General features: G+C 46.3%; 1 protein-coding gene across 1 annotated transcript in view; it reads right to left on the bottom strand.

Annotated features, from left to right (window-relative positions):
* The window catches only part of LOC115087279 (lysosomal-trafficking regulator-like), a 1,534,685-nt gene that overhangs the window by 1,252,530 nt on the left and 268,720 nt on the right, over positions 1-13,435 (bottom strand). The window contains 1 exon segment of the mRNA XM_029594260.1: positions 11,907-12,016. Within this exon segment, the coding sequence (XP_029450120.1) occupies positions 11,907-12,016 (110 nt within the window).

Below are 13,435 nucleotides of genomic sequence, written 5' to 3'. Positions count from 1 at the left end.
AAAATGGAACAATGAAATGTAACAACTAAAAAAATGGAGAAATTACTTACCTGATAATTTCTTTTTCCTTAGTGTAGACAGATGGACTCAGGACCAATGGGTATAACGTACTCCTGATAGCAGTTGGAGACGGATCAGATTTCAATCTGACGTCAGTCCTAGTATAAATACCCCAGCAGGAAGTGCTGCTCTTCAGTATTCTCCTCGAAAAGCAATTGTGGATATATGTGTGACTGAATAACTTGTATAACTTGTATAACTTGATTAACTGGAACTGGTTGAATTGGTTATAGCTGGAGACCGCCAGTGCCCTCATTGGGTGTCCTAATTGGAGGGAAAGCTTGGCTTACCCGTGAATAACTCGCTCTCGGGGATGTCACCCGAGTATTCCATGACTAACAGCAGCTGTGGGTGGGATGCTGAGTCCATCTGTCTACACTAAGGAAAACAAAATTATCAGGTAAGTAATTTCTCCATTTCCTAGCGTGTAGCAGATGGACTCAGGATCAATGGGATGTATAAAAGCTACTCCCGAACCGGGTGGGAAGCTTCCCGAGGCTCACTTTGTACTGCCCTTGCAAATGCTGTGTCCTCTCGAGCCTGAACATCCAGGCGGTATAACCTGGAGAAGGTGTGGATGGAGGACCATGTCGTCACCCGACAGATCTCGGCAGGTGACAGCATCTTGGTTTCTGCCCAGGACACTGCCTGGGCTCTAGTGGAATGGGCCTTGACTTGCAAAGGTGGCGGCTTCCCGGCTACTACATAGGCCGCCTTGATAACCTCTTTGATCCAGCGGGCTATGGTTGCTTGCGAGGCCGCTTCCCCTTGCTTCTTCCCGCTATGAAGGACGAATAGATGGTCCATCTTTCATATGGATTCCGACCTTTCTAGGTATCGGACTAGAAGTCTTCAGACATTGAGATGGCGCAGGCGGTGAGATTCTTCCGAATCCTTAAGCTCATCTGCTGATGGTAGCGAGATGGTTTGGTTGAGATGGAAGTGAGAAACCCCTTTGGGGAGGAAGGACGGGACCATGCATAACTGGATGGTTCCCGGAGTGAGTCTGAGGAACAACTCCCGGCAGGACAGTGCTTGTAACTTGGAGATATGACGGGCCGAACAGACTGCCACCAGGAAGGCCATTTTCAATGTTAATAGTCGGAAGGACAGGCCGTGGAGAGGTCTGAAGGAGGCTCCCACTAAGAAGTCTAGGACCAGGTTGAGGTTCCATATAGGCACCGGCCACTTTAGGGGTGGTCGGATCTGCTTGACTCCCTTCAGGAAGCGGGACAATGCAGCTACCTGTACCTTGATGGAGTTGAGAGACAATCCCTTCTGTAGGGATTCCAAAATCGTGGGAATTTTGACTAAGCGTGGGATGATGTCGCAGACCTCACACCACGCTTCGAATACTCTCCAAATCCTTATGCATCTTAGGGATGTGGAGAACTTGCGTCCTCGGATCAGGGTGTCAATTACTGCCCCCGAGTATCTGCTCTTCCTCAGGCAAGTCCTCTCAATGGCCAGGCCATAAGAGAGAATCGAGCTGGTCCTTGTGGAGGATCGGCCCTTGTTGGAGCAGATCCCTGTGTGGCGGTAGCGGGAGAGGGCTCCCTCTCAGTAGCCTTCACATGTCTGCATACCACGGCTTTCTTGGCCAGTCCGGGGCCACTGGAAGTACTGGTCCCTTGTGGTGTTCTATCTTGTGGATGATTGCGCCCAATATGGGCCATGGTGGGAAGGCGTACAATAGAGTTTCCTGTGGCCAGGTCTGTACCAGCCGCAGACGGGACTAAGGTTCCCGTCTGCGGCTGAAGAAGCTGGGCACTTGGGCGTTGGACCGGTTTGCCAAGAGGTCCATGGTTGGTGTTCCCCAACGGCTTACTATCAACTGGAATGCTGTGGTTGACAGTCTCCATTCTCCTGGGTCTAGACTTTCTCTGCTGAGGTAATCCGCAGCAACGTTGTCTTTCCCGCAATGTGGACAGCCGAGATCTCTCGATGGTTCGCTTCCGCCCACGTCATCAGGGGGTCTATTTCCAGAGACACCTGTTGGCTTCTAGTTCCACCCTGACGGTTGATGTAGGCCACATTTGTGGCATTGTCCAACATGACTCTGACTGATTTGTCTCTGAGTCTGTGACCGAACCGTAGGCAGGCTAGTCTAACTGCCTGTGCTTCTAGGCGATTGATGTTCCATCCTGACTCTTCTTTGTTACATTGCCCCTGGGCGGTTAGCTCCTGGCAGTGTGCTCCCCATCCCCAAAGGCTGGCATCCGTGGTGAGTAGGATCCAGGTCAGTGAGGACAGCCTCACTCCCTGGCTCAGATGGCCTTCCTGTAGCCACCATCGTAGTTGGGTCTGAGCTTTGTCCAGGAGCTGGAGACGAACTGGGTCATCAATTTTGATCTCCTTTTCGGTGTCACGATGACCTTGTCTTGTTTGGTGTCGGACCAAACTCCCAGGTATTCTAGGGATTGGGAGGGCTGCAAATAGCTCTTGTTTGTGTTGACCACCCACCCGAGGCTCTCCAGTAGAGTTTTGACTCTGTAGGTCGCCTGGTGACTTTCCTCTGGGGATTTTGCCCTGATCAGCCAATTGTCCAGATAAGGGTGTACGAGGATTTCATCCTTCCTCAGTGTTGCTTCCACTACCACCATGATTTTGGTGAACGTCCGGGGTGCTGTGGCTTACCCGAATGGTAGTGCCTGGAACTGGTAGTGATGGTCCAGGATCGTGAAGCATAGAAAACGCTGATGCTCTTGATGGACCAGAATGTGCAGATCCAGGGATGTAAGGAATTCTCACAGTTCTATCGCCCTTATGGCCAAATTTACTTATTTATTTATTTAAATCTTTTTCTGTACCGTCGTTAAGGTGGGTACCGTCACAACGGTTTACAGTAAGGCACAAAAAGTAATGCTATTAAAATCTATCATTTACACAGGTGCCATAAGGTTCGGTAACATAGTTTTTAATCAAAGTTAGTTGTTAAATGAGTGTGAACACTATCATGTCCAGGTCAATTCTATAGCAGTTTTGAGTCTCGAACTCATTCTATAAATGTAACTTGTCCATTAGTGATGAATTCTATTAAAACATACACCCTTAGTGATTACTGTTTGTGTGGGTGTTTTGTACCTTGCACTTCCCTGGTTTGAACCTTGCATTTCCCTGGATTCTATTCTCCCTTCTCTTTTTGAAAGGCTTGTTTAAATAGCCAAGTTTTTAGATTTTTTCTAAATGTTTTGTTTTCTCTTTGTAGTCTTAATTCCAATGGCATGGAGTTCCATAGTATGGGTCCCACTAAGGATAACGCCCTTTCTCTTACCTGGGTTAGTCTTGCTGTTTTGACTGATGGAATAGTTAGAAGTGTTTTGTTGGCTGATCTTAGATTTCTGTTGGGGATGTGTAAGCGAAGGGCTGTGTTAAGCCAGTCTGCGTTTTCGTTGTGTATTAATTTGTGTATGGTGCATAGTGTTTTGTACTGTATTCTCTGTTCAATGGGAAGCCAGTGCAACTCAGCCAGTGTTTCCGTAATGTGGTCTCTTTTCCTTTTTCCAGTTAATACTCTTGCAGCCGTGTTCTGCAATATTTGTAGTGGTCTTATGGAGGTGTATGGTAAACCTAGTAGAAGGGTATTGCAATAATCAGTGCTTACAAATATTAGCGCTTGTAGTACTGATCGAAAGTTGGCGGTTGTTAGAAGTGGTTTAAGTTTTCTGAGGACCATGAGTTTGGCGTATCCTTCCTTTACTTTTATGGATATATGTTGTTTTAAGCTTAGTTCTGTGTTGATTATTACTCCTAGATTCCGTACTTTCTCTGCAAGTATTATTTGTTTGTTGTTATTGAGTGTGATTGGGTTGTGTGAGATCTCCATGTTTTTTTTCCTTTCTAAATGAAGGAATTCTGTCTTCTCTATATTAATTACTAGCGCCATTTGATTTAATAGTTGTTTGATAATGTCTAGATACATGTTCGCTATGTTTAATGTTTTCTCAATTGTATCGTCAATGGGTAATATAAATTGAATATCGTCTGCGTATAGGTAATGAGTGATTCCCAGGCCGGCTAGTAGGTGGCATAATGGCAGCAGGTATATGTTGAAAAGTGTAGCAGACAGGGCGGATCCCTGTGGTACTCCTGTTTGAAGGTCTATTTTTTCTGACATAGAATCTTTGATTTGAACTTGAAAATATCTGTTGCTTAGATATGATCTAAACCAGCTGATTGTTTTGTTGCCTAATCCTATTTCTTCTAGTCTAAAGTATGTTGTGATTTACAGTATCAAAAGCTGCTGAGAGGTCTAGCATCACTAGAATGTAATGTTTACAGTTATCGAATCCCCTCATGATGTTGTCTGTCAGCGCCAGTCGGAGTGTCTCTGTGCTATAATGTTTTCGAAATCCATGTTGTGAGGGATATAGGATGTTAATGTTATCTAGGTATTCCGCTAGTTGCTTTTGTATAGTTTTTTCTATTAATTTTGCAATTAAGGGTAGGTTTGATACAGGTCTGTAGTTGCTCAGGTTAAGTGGGTCGCTGTTTTTCTTCTTTAAAATAGGTTTTACGATTGCTCCTTTCAGTGCATCTGGCATGGATCCTTCCTCTAAGGATAGATTAACGATCTTTGCCAATGTCGGTGATACAGTGTTGGCTACTTTTTTTATATCTGTGGTTGTTATTGTGGCGCAAGCATGTGGGGCGGGATTTAGGGTTTTTTTAGCATAACTTCGATTTCCAATTCTGATACTTCATAGAATGTCGACCATTGTTTAATTTCTCTTTTTTTCATTTTAATTTCTTGTTTCGTTGTATTTGGGATTTTAGTTTTTAGGTTCTTAATTTTGCATTAAAAAATGTGGCAATTTCGTTGCATCTATTTTCTGGAAGGTTTTGTGAAGATTCGGATTTGTCATTAATGAGGTTTTTTACTATGGTAAATAATGTTCTTGGGTTGTTTTCATATTTTTCTATTTTAGAGCTATAGAACTGTTTTTTTGTATCTAGAATGACTTGTTTATAGTAAGCTAGGTGTTTTCTGTATTTTGTTAAGTTTTTATTGTTTTTATTTTTTCTCCAATCTTTTTCTTTTTTTCTTAGCTTTCTCTTGATTTCCTTTATCTTTTCATTATACCATGGGTTTGTTTGTTTGTTTGGTATCCCTAATGTTAATATGTTTGATTGGGTTTATCTCTTCAGCTATTTTTCTGGTTGTTTGTAACCATGCTGTGGTTGCGGAGCAGCAGTTTGTGTAGTCTAATTTTGTTAGTTTTTCTTCTAACTTTTCTTTTAGGGTTTCTAGGTCATACGGTGGGCGATATTTAACTTTGATGGGTTAGCAAGTAACACATTTAAGACTAATCGGAGAAAATTGTTTTTCACTCAACGCACAATAAAGCTCTGGAATTTGTTGCCAGAGAAGGTAGTTAGTGCAGTTAGTGTAGCTGGGTTCAAAAAAGGTTTGGATAAGTTCTTGGAGCAGAAGTCCATTAATGGCTATTAATGAATTATACTTAGGGAATAGCCCCTGCTATTAATTGCATCAGTAGCATGGGTTCTTCTTAGTGTTTGGGTAATTGCCAGGTTCTTGTGGCCTGGTTTTTGGCCTCTGTTGGAAACAGGATGCTGGGCTTGATGGACCCTTGGTCTGTCCCAGCATGGCAATTTCTTATGTTCTTATGTTCTTTTTTCCTTTCTTGTGTATGGGGTTCACTGTATTTAATCGAGGATTGTATGAGGAAGTGATCCGACCATGGGATGGGCGTGCAATTGGTTTTAATGTGCTCTAAGTGGCTGTGGTTGATGAATGATATATCGAGAGAGTGTCCTGCTCTGTGCGTGGGCTTATCAGTAATTAGAGTGAATCCTAGTGCAGTCATAAAGTCCAATAGTGTTTGACAGGTGTTAGATAGGGGCTTTGTGTCTATGTGAAGGTTGAAGTCTCCTAGTATGATGGTAGGTTTGTCAGTATTTAAATGTGTTGTTAAGAACTCAATTAGTGGGGAGCTATTTAATTCTAGTAAGCTCGGTAGGTTTCCATGCAGAAGCGAGGAATCTTCAGGTGGCAGTTGACCGACTTGAGGACCAGGATGGGCTGGAACTTCCCTTCTTTCTTGGGAACGATAAAATAGATGGAATAGTGTCCAGTATTTATTTGTTGTGAGGGCACCGGTGTTATAGCCTCTAAAGCGAGTAATCTGGTCAGTGTAGCTTCCACTGCCATTCTCTTGGAGGAGTCGTGGCAGGGGGATTCCACAAACTTGTCCGGAGGAATGTGATGGAAATCCAGATAATATCCCTCTCGAATGATGGCTAGGACCCACTTGTCTGAAGTTATCTCGACCCATCTTTGGTAGAATAGGGCAAGTCTGCCACCTAGGGCTTCTTCCCTTGGACAGGTCGGCTGATTTTCATTGTGGGGTGCGGCTGGGACCTGGCCCCAAGCCAGCTCCCCTTTTGTTGTGCTTGTTCCGAAAGGACTGGCTCCTGCCTGTGGGGCAAGCCGCTTGATATGTGCTTCTGTATGGGCTGAAGCGCTGTGATCCTCTGCCCCTAGAAGTTCGGGGGAAGGGTCGTTGGTTTCTCTTATTCCTGTCCTCCAGTAGCCACGTCAGTGGGAATTCACCCCATTTGTTCGCTAGCTTCTCTAGTTCACTTCCAAACAGGAGGGTTCCCTTGAACGGCATCCTTGTGAGTCTCGTTTTGGACAATGGTCGGTCGACCAGCTTCGGAGTCAGAGTTGTCTTCTGGCCACTACGGCAGATGACACGCCTCTAGCCGCGGTGCGCACCAGATCAGAAGCGGCATCCGTGAGGAATGATACTGCTGATTCCAGGGCTTCCCCGGGAGTGTTGTTCCTGGTCTGTGATAAGCAGGCACGTGTCACCACGGCACAGCAGGCCGCGATCTGTAGAGATACAGCGGAGACGTCAAACGACTGTTTGAGGATGGATTCCAGACGTCTGTCTTGGGCAGCCTTGAGTGCTGCTCCTCCCTCCACTGGGATAGTAGTGCGCTTTGAGACCGCGCAGACCATGGCATCCACTTTCGAACATGCCAGGAGATCTTTGGCAGCTGGGTCCAGAGGGTACATGGCTGCAAGGGCACGCCCCCCTTTGAACGTAGTCTCCGGGGCATCCCATTCCAGGTCAATTAGCTGCTGGACGGCTTATAACAGTGGGATATGACGGGAGGTCTGATGGAGTCCCTCTAGCAGGGGATTCGTCTTAGGTTCCCCCGAGGCACTTGTGCCCGGGAAAGCAAGCTCTTTCAAGATGTGTGTGACCAGGTCTGGAAGCTCGTCCTTGGTGAAGAAGTGCCTCATGGTTCGGTGGGGCTCTGTCCCCGGAGGGAGTTCCTCTTCCTCCAGAGGTTCTGATTCCTCATCTGAGTTGTCCGTGTCCCCGAAGGTGGGGCTTCTGGGCGGTGGAATCACTTCTCTGGGCATAGAGGGTCCCGGAATGTTGAGGTCCTCTGGTGGAGGTTGTGGCCATACTATCGGAGGTTCTGGTTGCATGTGGACGAAGATATGCAGGCCTTTGAAGAATTCCACCCAGGAGATAGATGCTGGGTCTAAATTAAGAGGCGCTGTGTTCCTGGGGAGCCCCGTTTGAGGGAGGGTCCCACTGGGAGATGCTAGGTCCAGCGTACTGTTAGAGGAGCTGGAACCCAGCACCGGCTGGAGGGGGCCATGGGCTGGTTCCCCCAGGGCCTCCTCGCACTGTATACACAGGACGATGGCCTCCTCATGCTGTGCAGCTCTAATGTAGCATGCTGGGCAGAGGCCCTGAGCCTTGAGCTTCTTTTCCGGTGGTGCCATGGCTTTGTGCTCGTAAAATACAGTTATGTGCTCCGGTGCATCGAAGTTGTGCGCATAGGATGGTACGTGCTCAGGGTGTGTGCTGTTCTGCGCCCAACTCGAAGGTACGTGCCCAGCAAGTAAATGCCGTGCGCGTCGCTTGTGCACGCGCACGGCTTGCCTCTGTGCGCATAGGTCGTAATGGTGAACAGATTAAAATAGTGATGGCGACCACGCAGACAATATGGTGACCACCTCGGAGGGTCTAGCCCTGCTAGGGCAGCTCAACCCGGTGACACTGGTCCCAGCTGGTGACCTGTGCAATTCCTCGAGCTTCGGAGACCAGAGACTTTTAAATAGATTTCTACCTTACCTTGTCTCGGCACTTCCCAGCTTCATTACGGGCGGTCTCCGGCTGCGGGGGGAGAGGGAAAATACCTTCACCGCCACGCTCAAAGTGGCTCCCATTGCCTCTCAGCCTCACCCGATATCGGGGGCTAAGTCCTCGCCGAGGGTCGACCGCCGGACCGAGGCTTACCTCCGAGGGATCGCGGAAATCACCTCGGGACTTCTCAACTGTGGGAGGGACCCATCGGGTGTTACCGCAGGAGAGCGGGGCTCATCTGTAGAGGTAAGATTTCTTCTTGTTTTGGGTTTTTCTTTGTAAATTTACTCTAACACTGTGCTAGCGTGCAAAGAGTCCCGAACTGCTATGGAGACGGAAAATACTGAAGAGCTGCACTTCCTGCAGTGGTATGTGTACTACGGCTGACGTCAGATTGAAATCTGATCTGTCTCCAACTGCTATCAGGAGTACACTATACCCATTGGTCCTGAGTCCATCTGCTACATGCTAGAAAAACCTCCATTGTGGCTGTCCCAGTTGACAAGATATTTTACTGCCTTAAAGGTGACACACACAGTGGTCTTGAATAATTTCAATCATCTAAGCACTGCTTCACTGCTTAAGATCCTGGTCTAGGACCATACACCTTTCTTCTCCTCCCCCACCAAGCCTCTCCATATTGCTTCTCTCCTTACATCATCTCCTTTGGTGGAATGCCACCTCCTCCCATCACTCAACATTAGCTAAAAACTGTGCAAATACCCCTCAAATTCTCCTTAACAAGAAGGATCTTGTAGTTTGCAAGAGCTCTGCAGTAGCAAAAATCTCTGTCCTTTAGATCAGCAGTTCTCAACCAGTGTGTCGCCAAGCACACGTAGGTGTCTCGCCACAGTTCTCTGTCCCTCGCTGGCCCAGCTACTCCCCCTGCCCCAGCGAAAAAGAACTCTTCCTCTGCCCATGCTTAGAATGCTAATAGCCCAGGCAGAACACTGCAGGAGAGCTGGAGTCAGGGGCACCAGCATGGTCTCTTCTTCCCACCCCCCACAGCCCGGAAGAGGGAGTACAGCAGCCACGTGCGCGGGAAGAAGAGACCATGTTAGGTAAAGTGTATGCAGCATTGGCCCAAAGAATAGCGCTAGCCCGAAGAAGAACAGTGCGGCCCAGAGAAAAACGAGGAGCAACATCAGCCCCCGAGGTCGATGGGACTCCTTTCTCGAGGCCGCAAGGGCTGAAAGAGGAGGCGGCTGCTGTTGCTGATAGTTTGGTGGGGAGAAAGAATGAGTGAGCATATGTTTGAGATAGTGTGTGTGTATATGTATGAGACAGCATGTATGTAAGCGTGTGATTAAGAACCTGTTTGTGTGACTGAGAGCCTGTATGAGTGAGAGAGAGCATGCATGTATGATTACGAGCCTGTGTGTATGAGACAGCATGTGTGTAATTGTGTGATTGAGCACCTATGTGAGAGAGAGAGAGCTTGTGTGTGACAGAGAGAGGAGAAAGTTGCAAGCAACCCCCTCCCCCCCCCCCTTCCTCCTCCTAATTCACAACAATCTCAGAGCCACCTGGAAATCAAACATTTCCATGTATGGAGAGTAGAGTATTTTTTTATCCTTATTTTTTTTTAATTATTGGGTCTTTGTGTCTGCTGTTTTGAAATATTTTATTGGTATCTAGAAATTTTTTATGAGTTTTTAATTATTGGATATTCCATTCATCAGCTGTTTTGAAATAATCTGTCTTTTTATTAATATGGTTTTACTGCTCTTCATTTTATATCTTACTTTATTTTATGAGAACTGATGATTTCACTCTTTCCTTTGTTGCACTGCATACAGAGACTCTGGCTTGTTGCAGTTTCCAGTTCAGTTTTTGTCTGCATGTTAAAATTTATGCTTTATGGTCTCTTTATTCTTTGTTAGGTAAAGGTCTGCACATGTGATTGAGGTGAGGTTTTCTGCTGTATGTAGTTTCTAGGTAGGGCTCTAGAGCAGCCTGGCTTGTTCAATTTTCCTAATAATGTATTGGAGTTTTAAGGCCTGGTGTAACATTATCAATGTTGCCTTTTTTTTTTTTTTTTTAGGTAAGGTGGTTACTGTTTGAGTGCTGGAAGCTGGTGCTGTTCTGATATGGGAGGTTTACTATTTATGTAATTTATGTTCAGAGACAGTACTCTTAATTGCTCCCTTTTGTCATTCTTAAGAATAAAAGTAATATGTTGGTGTTTTGTTTTATTTTCGCCATAGATTGTAATGAGTAGTGTGTCACACTTGTGAGCATTGTCTGTCTTGTGCATCTCGATGGGAAAAAGGTTGAGAACCACTGCCGCTCAGGCTCCAGCTGGGGGACGCGAGGTCCGGTGTACTGTTCGAGAAGCTGGATTCCGGCACTAGCTGGGGAGGGCCATGGGCTGACTCCCCCAGGGCCTCCTCGCACTGTATACACAGTGCCATGGCCTCCTCATGCTGTGCAGCTCTGATGTGGCATGCTGGGCAAAGGCCCTGAGCCTTGAGCTTCTTCTCCGGTGGTGCAATGGCTTGTGCACATAAAAAAAACAGGGACCGGACGGCCTAGTTATGCGCTCCGGTGCATCAAGTTTGCGTGTGTAAGTTGGGTGAGCGTGCCGCTATGCGAACGGGCCAAACTTATGCGCCCGGTACAGTAGGTGTGTGGTTGTGCGCGTTGCTATGCGCACGGCATTTATGCGCGTGCCAATGTTCGCACAAGAGATTTGTGTGCACAGCTCGCCTCTGTGCGCACAGGTCAGGACGGCGGACAGGGCGGCAAACAGGTGAAGATGGAGACGGCGACCACGCAGCCAGTATGGCGACCACCTCGGAGGGTCTCCACGTGGGAGGACGCCTGAATTTGACCAGGGCCTAGCCCTGCTAGGGCTGATCAACCCGGTGGCACTGGCGCCAGCTGGTGACCTGTGCGACTCTTCGAACTTCGGAGACCGGAGAATTTAAAGAAGTTTTCTACCTTACCTTGTCTCGGCGTTTCCCAGTCTCGTTCCGGGCGGTCTCCGGCTGCGGGGGGAGAGGGAAAATACCTTCACCGCCGCACTCAAAGTTGCACCCGCTGCCTCTCAGCCTCACCCGTTGACGGGGGTTAAGTCCACACCGAGGCTCGGCTGCCGGACCGAGGCCAACCTCCGAGGGATTGCGGAAATCACCTCAGGAATTCTCAACTGGGGGAGGGACCCAAGGGGTGTCACCGCAGGAGAATGGGGCTCGTCTGTAGAGGTAAGATTTCTTCTTGTTTTGGGTTCCTTGGTAAATTACTCTAACGCTGTGCGAGCATGCATAGAGTCCCGAACTGCTATGGAGACGGAAAATACTGAAGAGCAGCACTTCCTGCTGGGGTGTATGTACTAGGACTGACATCAGATTGAAATCTGATCCGTCTCCAACTGCTATCAGGAGTACGCTATGCCCATTGGTCCTGAGTCCATCTGCTAAACGCTAAGAAATCTAGCTTTACAACAATCTATAACTGAACTTACTCATTCTTGTATTTGTAAGTGGAAGCTAAATTTCTGAAAGTACTGTACACAGCATCTGCCAACAGAATGAATGGGCAAAAACATGCAAATGCTTTGGAAACAATATACTGTGAAAGCCTTTTTCTATTTGGCAGCCGAATTCATCATCACTACAGATGTCATCTACACAACTACATAATGCAGCCCTAAAAAGGAGAGCAGAATATAAACTGAACAAAGGAGTATTTTAAATGGTTTTCCATACTCACTGTAGGTGGCATTTTCTCCAAAAATATTCTCATGAGAAAGGCAAGATCTTCTGAATATGTTCTTGAGCTCATTAAAGATATCACCAACTTTATCAGAACTATCTGGCACTCTAAATTGGAAAAATATTAACATAATATTATAACTTAAACAACAAAGTTACTTAGCATTATAAATTATGACTAGGACAGCAGCTTTCAAAACAGTCATACTGATCCTAACAAGGAGAGGATAAAATCATGCATATGCATGAATTTTCTAGTGCTTCTCAACATTATGCTATTTAAAATTACCTGACCTTTATCAGATTATTATGACTTTCAATAGTGTTACGAGTAGGACAATGACCTTCCCCCCAAAGTATGGATCCAATTGGTGTAATTTAGCAGATGTTAACATGTACATTACATTAACATGTAACCCCCCCTCTTTTCTCAGGGATCACCTTTGAGGCTGCAGAGGTGGTGAGTGATACTACTGCAGCTACAGCATCAGTCTCTGACCACCGGAGATCACCAAATGAGGACCAGAAATCTTCTGGGAGGACCAAGGGAACAGTTATATAACAAATTCAAGGTCCACACTATCACTTGGTTCCAATTTATGAGTAGAGTTTATTGTTACAGTCCAAGTAAAATAGAGTTGAATTTCTGAATGAAATCTTTCAAAAAAGTGTCTCAAAATACAATCCAAAAATAGCAAAACAAAATAAAATCATCAAAAGTCACATATCCTCTAGGAGTTAGCACTCCTTCCTTCAAAGTAGATATATATGAGTAGGTTAATTAGCTCAATGGCTTAGGGTCCTGCCACAGACAAGCACCTTTCAGCAAAATTGGAGAAATTACTTACCTGATAATTTCGTTTTCCTTAGTGTAGACAGATATACTCAGGACCAATGGGTATAGTGTACTCCTGATAGCAGTTGGAGACAGATCAGATTTCAATCTGACGTCAGCCCCTAGTACATATACCCCTGCAGGAAGTGCAGCTCTTCAGTATTCTCCTCGAAAAGCAATTGTAGATATATTTATGACTGAATAATTTGAATAACTCGATTAACATGAATTGGTTGAATTGGTTATAGCTGGACACCGCCAGTGCCCTCAACCGAGAAACGTCGACACCCGGTAGGATGGGTGTTCTAGTTGGAGAAAAGCATGGCTTACCTGTGAATCCGCTCACTGTCGGTGATGTTACTCAAGTATTCCATGACTAACAGCAGCCATGGGTGGGATGCTGAGTCCATCTATCTACACTAAGGAAAACAAAATTATCAGGTAAGTAATTTCTCCATTTCCTAGCGGGTAGCAGATGGACTCAGGACCAATGGGATGTATAAAAGCTACTCCCGAACCGGGTGGGAGGCTGCCCGTGACCCACTTAGTACCACCCTTGCAAATGCTGTGTCCTCTCGAGCCTGAACATCCAAGCGGTAAAACCTGGAGAAGGTGTGGATGGAGGACTATGTCGCTCAGCCTCTGTGACATAGTGAGGGTAAAGGCAATCTGCTGCCAGTATTCAAAAAAGG

Source organism: Rhinatrema bivittatum, chromosome 3 (genome assembly GCF_901001135.1).
Source record: "Rhinatrema bivittatum chromosome 3, aRhiBiv1.1, whole genome shotgun sequence".
NCBI lineage: Eukaryota > Metazoa > Chordata > Amphibia > Gymnophiona > Rhinatrematidae > Rhinatrema > Rhinatrema bivittatum.
The sequence above is the reverse complement of the archived record's forward strand: the minus strand, read 5'-3'. Positions and strand labels throughout refer to the sequence as shown.